The following is a 19,109-nucleotide window of genomic DNA, read 5'->3' on the forward strand; positions in this document are numbered from 1 at the left end:
AATACGCGGGAGAGATTAAGAGCTTGTCAAGGCATGAATCATGACTCAATGACTTCATTGATTTTCCCTTAGAAAACAGTTGAAAAACAAAGGAGGCCATTGATAGGGTTTGTGTTCCGACAGAGCAGTGGGCACTCAAAGGCCTGACCCTGCTTTTTATCAGACCAAGTGGACGAATTAAGGGATCAATATGGTGGATTGCCCAACATAAGCCTCAACCACAGGAGGTGACAAAAGTCACTGAGCTGTGATATTTTCCAACTCATCACATGTCTGTACAGTCATTGGTGTCCATAAGAAATAAAAAAGAAAAATGAAAGTACCATTTTGAAAATGTTGCACAACAGTCCCTCAGAACATATTTGATGCTTAATGTATTTATACAGAGTATAATTTCAAAGTGGGCGGGGCTACTTGACACAACATCTTCAAATTAGCACCGTAACTGACTGAGGCTACTTTACACAACAAGGACATGGTAAAAAATGGAAAGGCTTTTCCAAATTGTCAAAATGATCCAATAATCAATTATTGGCGGTGTTACTTTATGAAGAAAAGCTATGCACTTTCGCACATACTCATACTTCTACACAGCAATAAATACAAACAATCAAGACACGAAAAGCATCAAGCAATTTTGCTTAAGCAAACAATGAGGTAGGTTCATTACTATATAGTATGAACTACATAGTGTAAAGTAATATTACTATTCTATATATATATAAAATGAGCTCATATGGTCCGTTTCACGTTTTTACATTTTCTTTGGTGTGTAAGTGTGTATTAGTACATGTTAACAATATGCAAAAGGTACATTTCCCAAAGTAAATGATGACGCGATTTATCGTCTCCATCATAAATCTCTTTTCTTGGACTACAACCAAGGCCGCCTTAATGCACGGGCTTACCTGGGCTGAAGCCCAGGGGCCTCCCAAGTTCAAGGGCCTCCCAAGTTTGCGTTCATGATGAGCTGAAAAGGTCATATTGTTTTGTAACTTGTCAGGTTTTCTGGCAATCACTCTAATTGCACGTTCCATGGCTGCTGATTGGTCCGTTGTAACTTAACGTGAAATAAAATGTTAGACGTAACATATTTTTTATTCCGCGTAATGTAATTAAGTGCGCGTTGTCAACTTGACATTCCTGCACGTTAGACTGAGTGTGACAGAGAAACGGGAAATAATCCACCAACAAATGAAAGAGTAATTTCTGAAATTTCATAATAAGCATTAGTGAGGTGCAGGTCTCTCTCTCTTTCGTGCGCGCGCTCGCTCGTTCGCTCTCTCTGTGCTCCTGCAGCTGTCTGAGTCTCTGGCATGCAGAAGTCTCTCCAAACGTGCGCAAAAAAACTGTGCCGCTAAATTTAGAAAGGCGTTCCCGCACATAATGCTGTTAGTTGTTATAAAGTTTAAGTTTACTCGCGTTTATATCAGTGACGCGTGCGCAGCTGGAGCGATGTAGTTTGACGCGACGTTAGCTCACAGTACACACATCTGTTGGTTTAGAAAGACGAGAAAGAGACGCAACAGTAAAGGTGCAAGTCTAAGAAAGTAAAGAGCGACGACAAGACCATCTCAAATGATCATCCCCTGATAGCACCATTATAATCTCATTATCTAAAGATCTTATATACAGGTATGTTCCCTGTCTGTCTTGTGCATATTCATACTTGGTCGTTTTACATGCTTATGTATGCATAAATACTAAATACAATGCATACTATATCTTCAGTAGCCTACAAAATAAATAAATGATTAAAAAACAAGATTCTTATCTTTTGTTATCATTAATGCATTTAACAAGATTCTGTCTATAAAGACTTATCTTTTGTTATCATTAATGCATTTTCACTTTAAAACTAACTTTAACTTATTATATTTTTAAAACTGTGGTGAGCATTTAGTTAGTGAGTGGCAATTTTCTGCAAATTTGTATATTCCAAAAACTATATAAATATAAAGCTTATAAACATATATACTTTTACACATTTTGGTTTTATTATCACCACATGTTGCTGTGTGTGGTTGCTAAATAAAGTGTTTTGTGTTTATGCTCAAGTGGGCTCAGTGATATGTTAATAACAATATTATGGTGTTTTCTGGCTCAAAGAGGGAAAACTCACTGTTGTATGTCTCGAAAGAAACTAATGCATTTTAATATTTAGATTACCTAGATATTACACTTAAAAAAAAATTTGACCATAAATCGAGGGGAAGGGGGGCCTACAAAACCTCTTAGCCCCGGGGCCTCACATTAGGTTAAGGCGGCCCTGACTACAACAAACACACAGATTGTAGGCAACAGTTTACGACAAGACCGACATTATCATAATTCCTCTCGCTTTGGACTCCTGTAAGCTAACTCCTGTTAGCATTGCATTGTGAGCGAGTCTTTCAAACATGGTAAGGAGTGTCACATTTCCGGCTGACATCAGAGTTATTCAGGCCAATCACAATATACATATTAGCCGGCCAATCAGGGACACAGCGCTTCCCAAATCAATGAGTTTTGTACAAAATCAGTGTGCTCCGGAAAGACAGTATATGTGGCGCTACAAAAATGTGCGGTATGTGAAAAAAAAGTGAACCATAAACAACGAGAACACATTGTATTATACAGGCATGAAAACGGGTCAGGGGTGAAAAAGGTGAGAAGGGCGCTCAAGGGGCGATGTGGCCTCTGATGGGGCCGCGAGGTGGGAGGACCCCCCTGAATAAATATTATGGCCTCATTAGGGAACATGCTGTAACTTAACTTATTTATTCTTCAGGCATGTGAATGGCCAAGGACAAAAAAGTAGGAAGGAACTCAACATCCCTCCACGTGCGCAGAAACAAAATTCCCACCATAACATACATGACTATTATTTCAATTATTTAATTCTGACGGACAATTTAGATTTAAAATGTAAACATTTGACTAGCAACAGAAACCATATCTAATTAAATGGGTTGATAAATGTGGAAAGCTGTAACAAGTAGAATTCCCTTACTATTTTACATCTGCAATCATTTTATTTTGCCATAATCAGACCATCAGTCACAAGGCCATACAATTTTAAGTTGGTTTTGCAATAGGGTGGACCTGAAGGCCTACATCTAATTTAAAATGACTTAATTTTACAATATAGTACTGGTTAAATGAATTACATTATGGTTTTTGAGTCATGGGTTGAATAATTTTCAGATAAGCAAAAAAGTGATGTGGGAAAATAAAATAAGAACAAATCAAGACATTACAAGCATATAAAATAGAAAAGAACAAAGTTACAAATAAAGTAAGATCTAACATTATTGATTAGGTAGAAAAACAGTATCAAATTAACATAACACTGTTTTCATACTATAAATTAAATATAATTAATCTTTTTAAAGCTATAAAAGTGATTTCCTTTTATCTTTTGTAGTTTGATTAACATTATGACTCAAACATATGCATTTCTTATGAGACGAACTGTCCCTTTAACAACGGAGAAGCGATCTATACACTGACACATGATCAACTTCTCACTTATAATAAACGGCTGTTTTTATGAGAATACTTGCAGAGACTGTGGTATTACAATATAGTTTGTGCGTATATCTCCTGTCAAGCCCAAAAAATATGCGTTTGCGTGATTTTTGAGTTTGTGCGCGTATGCGCACTGAAAACAGTTCACTTTAGCATCTTTGTCGCTCAAATAGTCTAAAATCGCTAAAATGTTACTGTAAACGGTAAACTTTCTTATTAACTGTATTAGTAACAGTATGTTCTTATTACAGCATTTCATGCAATATTTTGCAGTTTCACCATATTTACATTTAAGTACTTACAGCCGTAGACTAGTAGACCAATGTGTCTTAAAAGCGAGGAGTACGTCCATAATTCGTTCCAATCCACTCCAACAAAAATCTTTTAGGTCACTTTGCAGTGTCAGTCTATGTAGATGTGTTGTTTTAATTGATTGACGCATTAGAATTCTACAATGATAGTTTTACAGCGTTTTGTGTTGACTTTACGTCCCGAAGGCAGTCGCTCTACCCATCTTCAACAAGCTTGTATGACGAAGAACACAGAAATGCGGATGACATCACAGTAGCGCGAGAGCCGTTCGTAAGCAGACTTCCTTATGGCTTCTCGATTCACTCTCGTGATACTTTGATGTCACCTGCCTGCCTGTCGGTTTTTGCAGCGCAGCATGAACTCAAACAAATCTATGTCTGGGATACATGTTTGGATGACGGCGAAGGGCGCGTCTTCAAACAACGCGCGCATACCCCCCCTCCCCCCAAAAAATGTTTTCTCATCGAATCTACATGATTCACGTGGGTCACCTTTTTTGGATTCAAAACGGCGAATTTCGCCGAAAGGTGAGGGATTTTCATGCCTGATTATACCAAATACACAAAAAAAGTTGTTTTTAGCAATGAAATAGGTGCACTTTAATAAAATTAGTATCTTGAGTAGCACAAACACTCGATTTGCCATTGTTGTTAAGGTTGTGAAGTAATTGCGCATGCCTTTAGACTAAACAAGTATACGCATGTGCATAACATCACTGTTTTCATGGATTAGCATTTTTGTTATTAACACTGAATGTCGTCATTTTAAAAACTTGCACCTTAAATCCCTTTTTTTTCTCGAATGTTTACATTTTCAGGACCCAAAACAAGGTTGAAATAATGATTATTTATAAAAAACAATTTATAAAATAATTATAATAAATTATTTATAAAATGCTATTTTTAAATTATTTTTTATAATTTATACCAACTCCTCACTAGTCAAGAAACTTTTAATTAATTATTTATTAAATTAATAAAATTTTAATTAGTTGATTAAACTTAAAAATTTAAGTGCAACAAGGAATTTTTTTACAGTGTAGATAGATCTTACACAAGCCGATTCACATGGTGATTCCTACAGCTCTCACTTTATCTTGTCTGACCAAACCTTCATGTCAGCTTGTCTCCCACTTCTACGGTCCACTGAATCTCTAAGCTGCTAGAGCTCGAATCACTTAATGAAGAAAATAAGGTGCTTGCACACACAAATTCATTCACACTCCCACAAACAACCCACAGCAAACATCTGCGTCCTTATTATCAGTCTATTGGGTGGAAGAACCTGGCGCGCAGGCATAGATCATCTCTTGCCTCTGGATGTGAGAAAATAACTCATTCCCCGTCAGTATTTTTTGCTGAATCAGTAGCACCTTCACCCATGCAAATCCTTCACCGCTGAGCCTGCCCCAGCTTTAATTATTAAGGCAGTGACTGAATCAGTGCATATTTGGAAATGACTGACAGACCAAGTCAGGGCAATAAGCCCAGACGTGAAGCGGCGAGGTGAGGACAGCGTTCCGAGAAAACCGCCTCCACGGACCTACCACATCCATTTAGAGCGCAGAGCGAGTCTCGGCTCATGAATATTCAGTGGGTGTAATACAAATTTGAATCCCTGTCAAGATGTTTCTGTCTCATGCGGAAATATTAAAACCTGTGAAAGATTTATGACTTGTGAATACTGCTGTGACTTTGCGTTTAGGTTAGTGAATCACCTGAACTGGAAGTGTCAGCTGTTCAGATGAATTAATAAAACTTTGCACTGAATCTTAATGGTCACTCCACGCCTGGTCTGTATTAACTAGAATGCAACTTAATACTAAATAGCATGAAGAATAAACTATTTCAATAACAAACCCAAATACATGCACACACAGACTCATAATTCTTCACATTGAATTTTCCAATGTTATTTGGGATTGTGCCGAGCTCCAGCAAAGTTTGCTTGGAATTCTGAACGAGATCCAATTAAAATCAACAAATGCATACTTCTGCTTCTCTTGAGAACAAAGAGAAGCTCAGACAGTTCTCTTTGTTTTTTAAAGGAACATAGCTGCTGTTGAATTTACGACTTGAACCGATGCATAGAAAAGGTCTTGTCAGAATATGAAAGCGTGCCTTTTTTCTAGGCCTCCACTCCAGTGAATTCACTTATCTCCCTTACTACCATGCAAGCTTTCCTGTGCAACTTGAGATGCCCCTGCACTCGAGACAGATTCAATGCATTCTCGCTTTGATGCAGCCAACGTTCACGTATAATACGTGCTTTAAAACCTTAAGCAAAAGCTGGCAATTCATGTTGGAAAGTTTTATAGTGGTGCATAAGGCAGTGCAATTTTTCATGTAAGTGCTGTTAGCTCATGGGAGCTCATGTTTGAATCCAGCCAAGAGGAGTTTTAATCTTATTCTTTCTTTCTCTTCCATTTCTCTTTCCGCCTCTACTGTTCTGTAAATAAATGCTAGAAAAAGCCTAAAAATACACAAAACAGCTCTATGGTTATGTCGAGCTATATATAGTAAACCTTTTTATAGGAATCTTTTATCATTATAAAGCAAGGATCTCCTTGCATGTGGTTGAGGCAGTGCTGTGGAGAGATAAATGCTATATTTTTTACTTATACCACGGGAATGATTTATTCTGATTGGTTAAGAAATGTTTCAAGGGTGTTGATTATTTTTCTGTAAAATTCACACCTAACCTGTCAAATGTCTTAAAATAACACCAGAGCAATGTTTGTGGTAACCGTGGTAGAGGTCTTCTCATCCAAACAAATGTACCCGACCTGAAATGACCCGAATCACTTTTTACTCAAACCCAACGTGCATAAATCTTTTTGTTTATTTTAAGAAAGACCCGACCCGAGACAAACCTGACAAAATTATACCTCAGTCTAAGCCAAATTTTTAACCCAACTGGACCTGAATGTAAACAGCACCGACATGTGTGCAGTCTGCAGCCCTGCACGCAACAGTCAGACAAAAAGAAACCCTGGTGGCTTTGCAACCAATTTTCCGCCAGCCACACAATGTCACAAGCGCTCTTGGCAAACAGAGGAGGGGTTGGTAAGGACACACTGCAAAAATTATTTTCAAGAAAAAAAATTCTTAGTATTTTTGTCTTGTTTTCAGTAAAAATATCTAAAAGTTCTTAAATTAAGATGCTTTTTATTGATGAGCAAAATGTCTAGTTTTTAGACCAAAAATATCAAATTTAAGTGATTTTGTGCATAAAACAAGCAAAAAAATCTGCTAATGGGGTAAGCTAATTTTTAAGTGTTTAGTGTTTAAGAAAAATTTTAAAGATTTTTTTACTTACACCATTGGCAGATTTTTTTGCTTGTTTTATGCACAAAATCACTTAAATGTGATATTTTTGGTCTAAAAACTAGACTTATTTTCTTGGGTCATTTTACTCATCAAGAAAAAGCATCTAATTTAAGAATTTTTAGATATTTTTACTGAAAACAAGACAAAAATACTAAGATTTTTTTTCCTAAAAATATTTCTTTACAGTGTATCTATGAACTGCAAAAAATGATTTTGAAGAAAAAAATTCTTAGTATTTTTGTCTTGTTTTCAGCAGAAATATTTAAAAATTCTTACTTTCTTGATGAGCAAAATGAGCTAAAAAAAATTCTAGTGTTAGACCAAAAATATACAATTTAGGTGAAATTGTGCTTAAAACAAGCAAAAATATCTGCCAATGTGGTGAGAAAATTTTTCTTGAATTAAGTGTTTAAATTGTATATTGGTTGTCTAAAAAGACATATTTTCTTATGTCATTTTGCTTATCAAGGAAATAAATCTTAATTTAAGAATTTTTAGATTTTTGAACTGAAAACAAGAATACTATGTAAGAAAGTCATTTTTTTGCAGTGCGCTGCGAGATAGTTTGGGTCGTCTCTGGTCCGTTCGCAAAACACAATGATTTTAAATTACCCGAGACCTGGTGCTGCTATTATACCCGACCCGTGTCTGAGGCACGTGTGACACTTCTAGACCCAAACCCACTTGGGTCTTGGGTCGGACCTCGGGTTTTCGCATCTAAGTGGACCCATGAAGACCTCTAAACCGTGGTATAAGCAGAATAATTGACTCCAGTCCTTTGAATTATTTGAAAATAATGCACACCCACGGTGTAACATGGCTTCGCTTCATGTCGCATTACCAACTTGGGTGTGCGCACTGCAAAAAATGATTTAAGAAAAAAATTCCGTAGTATTTTTTTCTTGTTTTCAGTAAAAATATCTAAAAATTCTTAAATTAAGATGCTTTTTCTTGATGAGCAAAATGACCCAAGAAAATGAGTCTAGTTTTTAGACCAAAAATATCAAATTTAAGTGATTTTGAGCATAAAACAAGCAAAAAAAATCTGCCAATGTAGTAAGCTAAATTTTCTTGAATTTAGTGTTTAAGAAAAATGTTCAATTTTTTTTGCTTGCCCCATTGGCAGATCTTTTTGCTTGCTTTATGCACAAAATCACTTAAATTTGATATTTTTGGTCTAAAAACTAGATTTATTTTCGTCGTCTTTTTGCTCATCAAGAAAAAGCATTTTAATTTAAGAATTTTTAGATATTTTTACTGAAAACAAGACAAAAATACTAAGAATTTGTTTGTCTTGAAAATCATTTTTTGCAATGCACTATTTCCAATAAATCAACGGCCGGTCATCAATCATTCCTTACATACGAGCTCAAATGCAAAATCCTCTAAGTGTGTCTGACATGCTTTTTGTAAATGAGCATTTTTATCAGACTCTTATTTGAGGTTTCATAATTCAGTGAAGTTCACTAAAAGTACTCACAAAGGACCCAATTTTAAATGTGATCCACAGTTGTTTCACATTCGTCTTCAGTGCCTCTTGAGAATTTTGTTGAAAAAAATTGACATTGCGTTTTAAGGATTCTGTCAACAAACTGGTATTTGTGAACGGCCTGAGGATGGAATAAAGCAAATTTGAAGTAAAGTATTCAACAGCATTCAGTTAATATCACCCAATTTTGATGAACGTGGCATGTGGTGTGGCATGGCATGGCTTTTGCATTTGAGCTCTTCATATTCTGGCTATGTGCTCAAAGTTTACATTGCTGTCAATCTGTCTGAGGCTTTAATAATTTCATGCATGTTTGAGAATTTTAAATGAAGCAGGCATTATAGTGATCAGTCACAAGTCTCTTACCTTAAACCTATTTGTGTAACACATACAAGGACATCCTTCTGAAACAAGACTAGACTGACTGCATAAAAACACGTAAGGAGTAGAAATACTCCCTGAAAACCGCATCAACCTCTAAACCATCCTTGCTTTCTCCTCTTTATCTCTCGTTTCTTCCCCTTCATCTCTGTTTCTGTGCTCCTGCACCACTAAGTGAGAGAAATGTCTCTGTTTATCTTGTCTGGTGTCTCATCACTTGCCTCTTTCTGAGGGCTGATAGCAGAGACTACAAGTGAACACTGCCTTTGAAGTGATAATGGGATCTTTAGGCCATCTTTGTTGTAGCTTTAAAAGCAAAAAAATAGGCCTGCTATGCATGAATATACAGAGGTATGTATGTAGGTATCTCATTCATCATGACTATTGCAATGCATCTTTTCATTACTTTTAAACAAGTGACCGCAAAAAGCCAATTTCACATATTCAAATCTGAAACATAAATGAAATGTTTGCGTATCCTAGCCTCTGTATCTCCATTAGTGGGATATGTACACCTATATTACATTTAGAAATGAACTGCAATGTCAGAGAGTTCTGCAACAATGCTGTTTTTGAGGGTACGGTGAGATTCCTTTTATGCTTGATTTCTTTAATTCGGGTTGACTTTTTCAATAACGTGGTAACGTTAACTCAATCTACCGCGCAGACAGTTCAATGAATTGGCCTGTCAGTCATCGAGAGATTTTGCATTCTGCATTAGCAGCTGCAATCTGCTTGCCTGTAATGCAATTAAGCAACAAATAGAAACCAGTGTCGGTCTCACTGCATCTGTCAGTGGAGATGTAAAGCGATTCGGCCACAACGGGGTGAGGAGAAGCTGTGGCTGGGTGCATTTAGGCTCAAGGTTAAAAACGTGAAGCTTTAAGGTCGTCCTATGACTCTGTATCATGTTAGATCTATTTCAACAAAACTGATAAGCAAGACTCACCCAATATGACCTCAGTCTGCATAGGCATGGATAGAGCGGGGTGCGTGACCTCGCAGCTAAACAGTGCATCGTTGTCCAACTGCGGGTTCAGGGTCCACGTAAGTCTCGCCTGGACCAGCACAGACCCATCGCTTTGAGGGATGTGCGTGCTGCTGTAGTAGTACAGGGGGTCTGTGCTCTGAACCCAGCGTGGGAACTCCCGGCTGACCACCGTCTCTGGGATGGTCTCTGTGGCCGGGCTGGGATCTTGACCAGGCTGCTTGGCCATGTAGCTCCGCCCGGGGCTCTCTGTATTGAGACGTCCGGGCCTGCCATCCGGACCCAGCAAGGAAAGGGATTTCCGCAGCTTGGTGTCATCCAGATCCCTGCTGATCAGAGGTCTGGCTCCACGAACACCTGCAGATCCACCACCCTCGTACCCCACGGTAGGGGAAACGTAGGAGATCACCTCTATCAGCTCCCCATCCCGCTTAAATTGTACCTGGAGAAAAACAAAGCAAATTAACTGGAGGAATTACAGCCTGAGGGGCTTTGACATTCAAGACATTCAAGTAATGTCTGGACTAAATAAAGCTTTTGAAACAACAACAGCCTAAAAACAAAAAACAAAACTAGATCATTTCGTTAAAATCAACAAAGCGGCCGACGCGGAAAATGGACAATGCCGAAATGCAATGCATGTTTAGTTGATGTACATGTTCCCAAATGTCACACTGCACAATGACTCCAGAAACTTTATTTTATTTTTCTAAATAATATCATTTCATTTTGAATACTGTATGTGTGAAATGATTGCTTTTATTAGTTCAAAATAAATGCATCAAAAGCAGTTCATCGAATTACTTAGTTTCTTAAAATATATTCTCGATTATGTTGGAAAAGGTGCATTAGAGTTTTAAAGGGATAATTGAAAACCCTCTTTCTCACCCTCTTTTTGTTCTAAACCTATATGCATTTCTTTATTCTGTTGATTACAAAAGAAGATAATTGATAAATGATGGTAACCAGTTGACGGCACCCATTGACTTCCATAGGAGGAAAATACAATGGAATCAAAGGGGTGCAGTCAACTGAGAGGTAACAAACATTTATTTTAATATCTTTAGTATCAGAATTTTAACTATTTGGTGAACTATCCTTTTAAAGGTCCACTGTGTAGATTTTTGCGGCATCTAGCAGTGAGAATTGCAACCAACGGTTCAGTCAACAGCTTACCCCTCCCTTTCAAAATGCATAAGGTAGCCACCACAGGACAGACATGTCATCATCTGGGACAACGTATTGACAAAACGCGCTCTGTAGATGGCGGCACGAAATGGCGAAGGTGCTGAAAGCATTCTTTAGAAATGTTGGCCCATGTTGATAGGATAGCATCTTGCAGTTGATGGAGATTTGTGGGATGCACATCTAGTGCACGAAGCTCCCGTTCCACCACATCCCAAAGATGCGCTATTGGGTGACTGTGGGGGCCATTTTAGTACAGTGAACTCATTGTCATGTTCAAGAAGCTAATTTGAAATGATTCGAGCTTTGTGACATGGTGCATTATCCTGCTGGAAGTAGCCATCAGAGGATGGGTACATGGTGGTCATAAAGGGATAGACATGGTCAGAAACAATGCTCAGGTAGGCCGTGGCATTTAAACGATGCCCAATTGGCACTAAGGGGCCTAACATGTGCCAAGAAATCATCCCCCACACCATTACACCACCACCACCAGCCTGTACAGTGGTAACAAGGCATGATGGATCCATGTACTCATTCTGTTTACGCCAAATTCTGACTCTACCATCTGAATGTCTCAACAGAAATCGAGACTCATCAGACCAGGCAACATTTTCCAGTCTCCAACTGTCCAATTTTGGTGAGCTCATGCAAATTGTAGCCTCTTTTTCCTATTTGTAGTAGAGGTCTCCTGCTGTTGTAGCCCATCTGTCTCAAGGTTGTGCGTGTTGTGGCTTCACAAATGCTTTGCTGCATACCTCGGTTGTAACAAGTGGTTATTTCAGTCAAAGTTGCTCTTCTATCAGCTTGAATCAGTCAGCCCATTCTCCTCTGACCTCTAGCATCAACAAGACATTTTTCCCATCAGGACTGCCGCATACTGGATGTTTTTCCCTTTTTTACACCATTCTTTGTAATCCTTAGAAATGGTTGTGTGTGAAAATCCCAGTAACTGAGCAGATTGTGAAATACTTAAACCGGCCTGTCTGGCACAAACAACCATGCCACGCTCCAAATTGCTTAAATCACCTTTCTTTCCCATTCTGACATTCAGTTTGGAGTTCAGGAGATTGTCTTGACCAGGACCACACCCCTAAATGCATTGAAGCAACTGCCATGTGATTGGTTTATTAGATTATTATTGCATTAATGAAACATTGAACAGGTGTTTTCATGTGTATTACATTGCACTCCTGTCAAAAGATCCTTCCAAATGTTACACAATGCATTTTTAAAAAGTGACTTGCAGCAGTCAAACTAAATACTGAAATTACACACCCTTTGATTGACAGGTCTAAACAATAGCATCAGGGATGATGCTAAGCTTCAGCACCTGTGAAAGGAAAATGTACATGACGCAGTTTCTTGCATTTATGTTCCACAAGCACGTGGCTGTAACAGCCTTTTCCCACTACAGTGCATCTGGGTATTAAGATTCCCGACTGGTAAATCACTTGACAGGGAATTAAGTCCCCACTTCAACACACATCCTCTAGATATGTGTATTAAATTCAGCAGGCCTAATGCCTTTCGCATTAATGTTTGCACAGCGCTCTGCTTGTTCCCCGTTTACTACCAATCCCTGCCTTTTGGTTCCTCCACAGCTCTGCAAGACGGAAAGAGAGGGATTCGATTTAAGACAGGTGCAAGCAGCGTGTTATATGCAGTATAGTATATACTTTAAATCCCATTTGCACAAGATTAAAGTGTCAGTGCATTACACGATACATTTCTCTGGACCTTAGCCTTCTTCTGCCCTTTCATTTGTGATACATACTGTATAGTTTGTGTGATTTGGGATTTCTTACACCACTGCGCACTGCTGGTAAGGAAATGAAACAGTATAGCATGTGTGCATTAAGCTCACGTCCTTGAGAAGTCTAGTTTCTTGCTTGCATCTTAACAAGAATTCAGAAAAAGAAAGGGTCTTCTAAGGGACAATGTTATTTTGCTTCATGCAGGGAGTGTTTTGGCAGCTAATGTGCTCTAAAGTACACACTTTATCTCGGCTGCCGAAAGAGGTTAACAGCGTATACCACACCGTGGCTTTTACTTGCATTATCTGACTATTTGCGTCTGCAGCCACAGGGAAGAACAGACAAAGCAGATGCGTAGTGCAAACCTCATGCTAATAGCTGAAACTACAGACAACAGCCAATGCCTAATAGAAGTGGGCTGGGTGAGATAACAAAACAATGACTTGACTATGGAGTCCTTTGGAGAGGACAGTGTAATAATTCACCAACGTGCTGAATACTAGTCAACAGCACTGTGTGGAGGAACTAAAGTCCTGGGTTTATATGCACACATGAGATTTTCTTGAGTAAGCACCCTTCAACAAAATCGTATAGGTTATCATATAACTGTGGAAACACACTACTTTATATACATTATTTCTTTTTTGTAGAATCTGTAAAAATGTTCCTTTAGCTTAACTGGTAGAGCATTGCTTTTGCAGCGCAAAGGTCATAAGTTCAATTCCAAGAAACACACATTCTGTTAAAATGTATAGCTAGTAATGCAATGTAAGTTGCTTTAAAAATATCTGCCAAATGCATAAATGCAAAATAAGTTTTTTAAATGTATATATTTTTAATGGCTCTTGAAAGTAACATTTAAAGGTCACCTATTTCATTTCTAAAAATTAAGTTATTTCGTGTATTTGGTATAATACAATGTGTTTGCGTGGTTTATGACTAAAAACACATTATTTTCCAAATTTTTGTAGCTCAAGATATCCCTGTCCTCCTGAAACGCACAAATTTTGTACAAAACTCATCGATTTGAAAAGCGCTGTGTCCCTGATTGGCCACCTAATCTGTGCGTTGTGATTGACCTGAATACCTCTGACGTATTGGAAATGTGACACTCCTTACCATGTTTGTAAGAATCACGCACAATGCAATGCTAACAGGAGTTAACTTATAGGCCAACACATTCTCACTCCCCAAGGCGTCAAAATCTGAAGCATGTTCAAACGCGTTCAGCGTCAGTATGAAGACGTGAAGCGTGCCCCTATGCGTCACTATATCGACGAAATGGGAACTCCGTTGATTTCGTGCCCTCAGCGTCGGATATAGACGAAAGGGAATCCCGGAAGGTGATGGCGTCACGTTATGCGACGATCGGCAGGATCACGCCCCCCCTGGACGGCAACCACTCAACCTCTTTCCAAATTTTAAAACATTGTAACTTGGGGTTGGGGGTAGACTTGGGGTTTGGATGTCAGTTGGTTTATACTTTTTGTCTTCTGATTTTTAAGCCACTGTTGCTTGGGGTTAGAGTTCGGGTTTGGTTAGGATGTCTGTATTGGTTTATACTTTTTGTCTTCTGATTTTTAAACCATTGTCCCTTGGGGTTAGGGTTAGAGTTTGGTTTGGGTTAGGATGTAATTTTATGTAACAGAAAGTCGTTCTAACCCCAACCCCAAGCGACAATGGTAAAAAATTTGGAACAAAAATTGAGTAGTTACCATCCAGAAGCGGCACGATCCTGCCGATCGTCGCACAACGCGACGGCACCACCCTCCGGGATTCCCTTTCGTCTATATCCGACGCTGAGGGATTAGCACGAAAGCAACGGAGTTCCCATTTCATCGATATAGTGACGCATAGGGGCACCCTTCGCATCTTCATTCTGACGCTGAAGGCGTTTGAACATGCTTCAGATTTTGACGCCTTGGGGAGTGAGAATGGGTTGTATAGGCTGAGCCTGAAGCCTATATTATGATAATTATGATCACCAATCCCTGGAAGTAAACTGTTGCCTACAATCCGTCTGTTTGTTGTAGTCCAAGAAAAGAGATTTACGTTGGAGACGTTAACTTGCATCATCGTTTACTTTGGGGAAGGTAATTACCGAAAGGTAATTATTTTCGTTAATAAAGTTTTAAATATGGATATTTCTACAACAACACTGCGCGGATTACCCTCAAAAGACCTTTGTTTATCATCCTGGAGCCTTTTGGATTGATTTTGTGAAGGATGGACGCACTTTTTTTGGACTTGAAGGTCGTGGACCCCGTAACTTCACATTTCATTAACTGAAAGATCAAAAACATTTTCTAAACTATCCAAAAATGTGTTTGTCTGAAAAACGATGGACATATGCAACTCGGACAGCTTGGGGTTGAGTAAATCATGTGTTTAATATAATTTTTGGCCGAACTAAACCAGCCTACAGTGAACGGCTGGTTTGGACTACAGCCCTCTACTTCCTGCTTTAATGACGTCACTAGAACAGAACTCCGCCCACAGGAATGCGTCAGTCGCTAGCTAAGCTAACGGCAAGCTAAGCTGCTATCGAATCACAACAAACTAAACAAACTACATAATCAGAACTCGTTACGTATTTCTGAAGGAGGGACTTCATAGAACAAGTTTTGAGGACAGTGAAAACAGCGCTATTGAGATAAGTTTTTTACACGTGAAACATGAACACATGTTATATTGCGCACTGTAAACACAATCAAAGCTTCAAAAACACAGAAAGAACGGGAGCTTTAAATCCACTATTGTATTATAAATAATTGTTTTACAGTCCATACACAGTATTTAGTTTCATTACATCAGAAGTAACTGTAATTAAATTACTGGAAAAATAAGAGTAATCTCTTACTTTACTTTTCAAGGGAAAAGTAATTAACTTAACTAATTACTTAACATACATTTTTTAATCAGTATGTGTTCCCTTGCATATACTGTATATAATATCGAACAGTATAGTATAATATTTTTGTGTGAAAGTCTATGACAGATATTTATTTTTGAGTGCCATCATTGTAAAAACTTTGTTCTGAGCAGATACTCCTACTAATAAAAGCCTTTACTTAATGGTAATAAGTAGCCTAATCCAGTGTTTCTCAATCCTGGTCCTCGAGTACCCCCTTCCAGAATGTTTTAGATTACTCCTTATTCAGTGAGGGCCAGTGACTTCTTTTTTCGAGGGGGCACGATGCAAAGTTTGTCACAACATGTATGTAGCCCATCATGTGTGTGGTTCGTAATTTCAAAATATGTGTTCTGTGCGTCGAGTGAACCTGTGTGCATCACGTGTCTTGTCAAAATAAGTGCCTGCTGCAGACGCATCTAAAGGGTTTATGATAAAAGAGACGCTCGTGTTTAACAGATACTCACATAATCTCATGCGTAATCAGAGTTTACTGTTAAAGGAGTATCTTGCGTGCATTTTGTGAACGTGAGCGTCTCCTTTATCATACACGGTTTTGACGCGTGTGCAACAGGCATTAATTTGGACAAAACACGTGATGCACATGGTTCACATGACGCAACAAACACATATTTTGAAAACACGAGCAACACACATGACACTCCGAACACATATTTTGAATTTGCGCCCCTCGGATGAGCAGTCACTAGCCGCCACTGTTATTATTTAACACATCAGCTTGTTAGGGAGACATGTTAACCATTCTGGAAGAAGACTGATGGGTTAATTTATAGGTGTTTTAAATTAAAGACATCTAAAACTTTCTGGGAGGGGGTACTCAAGGACCAGGATTGGAAAGCACTGGCCTAATCTACAAAAACTATTAGCTACTTTTTTGAACGATCACACTGATTAATAATGCATGCATGGACTTGCAACTTATACTTATAAATATACATATAAAGAGTGATCAGATTCCATCCCAAATGCAAAGTGCAAGTTTTCTTTAGCAATCGTGGGTGGACTATATATGTACTGCAGATCTCCTGCAGCAACTACATTTATCCAGCAGGTGGAGCTATAAAGCCTCTGCCACAATCTAAGGGAGAGAGAAGTTGGCTGTCTCTGAATATAGTGCACAGAACTCCTATTCATAGTCATTCATGCTAATCACCAAGGTAACGGTCACACAACATGCTCAACTCATTCCAAGCTCCCTTCTTTGCAAACAAGGTCTCTTCAATTATTCATACTGTAATACTGCTCTCTGACGTGAACACACTTTGTGTTTCAGATAACATAGTAGAGTGGTTCAGACAGCAGAAACCTCTTTTGAACATAATCTGAAATATAGAGAGACATTTCTGCTCACAATATTGATGTGCTTTGAGCATGGATTTGTTGTTGCAAAAAAAGCACAATCAGAGATGTTTGTGAGGTCATACTTTTTATCCATGTACTTGTTTTATCTGTGCGTTTCATGGAATTCAACCCATAGAGTTTGAGTTGCGAATGCAATGCAATACCATAGAGCTGCAGCTATATTACCTTCTTATAATACGAACTGTACACTATGGATTGCTGCATTAATCATTTCTGCGGAGCACTGTTCATTTCTGGGAAAGTCTTATCACGCTATGTGCAGGAAAAGACCCATTGTTTCCTTTAAAAGAGGGTAATCGATTGTCCAAACAAATAAGGGCTTGAATTGAATTTTCCTCTAACATGCTTCAATAATTGCCTTGTTTCTAAAGGCGCAGTCACAACGCTCCTGCCAAAACAAATTAGACATCAGACGTGTCGGATGCAGTGATGATTATTTGGCTGCCTTTTGATTGGCTGTTTGCTGGGTGAAGACATGATTTACACTTTTAAAAATAACGGTGTAGAAGAACTATTTTTAGATCCATATGGATCCATAAAAAAACTATAACATCCACAGAGCCTTTGGGCCCTATCATACACCCAGCGCAATGCAGCGTTTTTTTTTTGCTAGTTTAATCCCGGCACAGATATCATTTTTACGTCCAGCGTCATGTTGTTTAAATAGCAAATGCATTTCGCCCATTTGTGCGCCCATCGGCGTTCTGTTCTAAAAACGAGGTGTGTTCAGGCGCATTGTTGGCGCATTGCTATTTTGAGGCAACTAAAATAGACTAAGCCAGTGGTTTTCAAACTGGGGGCCGGGCCCCCAGGGGGGCCGCAACATGGTGCCAGGGGGGCACAAGTTTTATGACATATTATGAAATACTTTAATTTATCATGAAGTTTGTGTAATTAAACCTAAAAAAATAAGGCTACTAACCAAAAGTACTACTTTTTTGTATAATTTAATGTTTTTTTTATTAAAATGTTGAGTTTTAGAACAGTTTTTTTGTCACAAATTTTCTTTGGGGGCCACGAAGGAATGCATCGTACACAAGGGGGGCCGCACACTGAAAAAGTTTGGGAACCATTGGACTAAGCCATTGACCAACTAAAACCTGTGGCCAGCTGCATAAACATAGCCGTGACGTTAAGACTGCGTCTTATTATTTGGATTTAAATTAGACCAATCTACCTCTCTATGTATCATACTTAAAACAGTTATGATCAGTCTTGAAGAAAAAAATTCATGCGCATTGTTGGCGCATTGCTATTTTGAGGCAACTAAAATAGACTATGCCATTGACCAACTAAAACCTGGTCTAAAATCATTGGCGCAATATTGTTTTTGTTATTTAAAGAGCGCATTAGTAATATGCACCTATAAACAAGACGACAACACGCTTGTGCCTATTACACACATGGATGCGCAGCAGCACACAAACGTTTTTACATAAGAAAAATTAAAGGATTAAAATTTTAAAGATTATTATTGAGTCTCTTGGACATAAGTGGGGACCGATTACAAGATGTTAGAAAGTGTAAAGAGCTGCTTCGCCATGTAGCCAGGAAAGTAATTGCATGTTTTGCTTTAAACAAATGCAAATATTGGATTTTTTTTTATGCTATCCCACGGATTTATTGTATTTGATGAATTTGTACCTCTGCATATGGTGAGATGAGAACCTTTTTTTAAGTAATGCTTTTCAAAACACGTTTCAGCTCTCTGCACATTTGTAAATTCTTTATCTTCTGTTTGTTACAAGTAAAGTATTTAAGGAGTACATACCTTATCTTGCATATTTGTAAATTATTCTTTGAAACTACACTGATCATGTAGGCTATCCATACATTTACAGCAATTAAAAGCCTGCCAATTTTA

The 19,109-nt window shown here is 38.4% G+C and overlaps 1 protein-coding gene across 3 annotated transcripts in view; it reads right to left on the reverse strand.

Annotated features, from left to right (window-relative positions):
• igsf21a (immunoglobin superfamily, member 21a) overlaps positions 1–19,109 on the reverse strand; it is a 346,434-nt gene that overhangs the window by 50,477 nt on the left and 276,848 nt on the right. For all 3 annotated transcript variants that reach the window (XM_073876128.1, XM_055184959.2, XM_055184958.2), the window contains exon 6: positions 9,971–10,451. In XM_073876128.1, coding sequence (XP_073732229.1) covers positions 9,971–10,451 — 481 coding nt within the window. The remainder of the gene's footprint in view (positions 1–9,970; positions 10,452–19,109) is intronic.

This window comes from Misgurnus anguillicaudatus, chromosome 14 (assembly GCF_027580225.2).
Source record: "Misgurnus anguillicaudatus chromosome 14, ASM2758022v2, whole genome shotgun sequence".
NCBI lineage: Eukaryota > Metazoa > Chordata > Actinopteri > Cypriniformes > Cobitidae > Misgurnus > Misgurnus anguillicaudatus.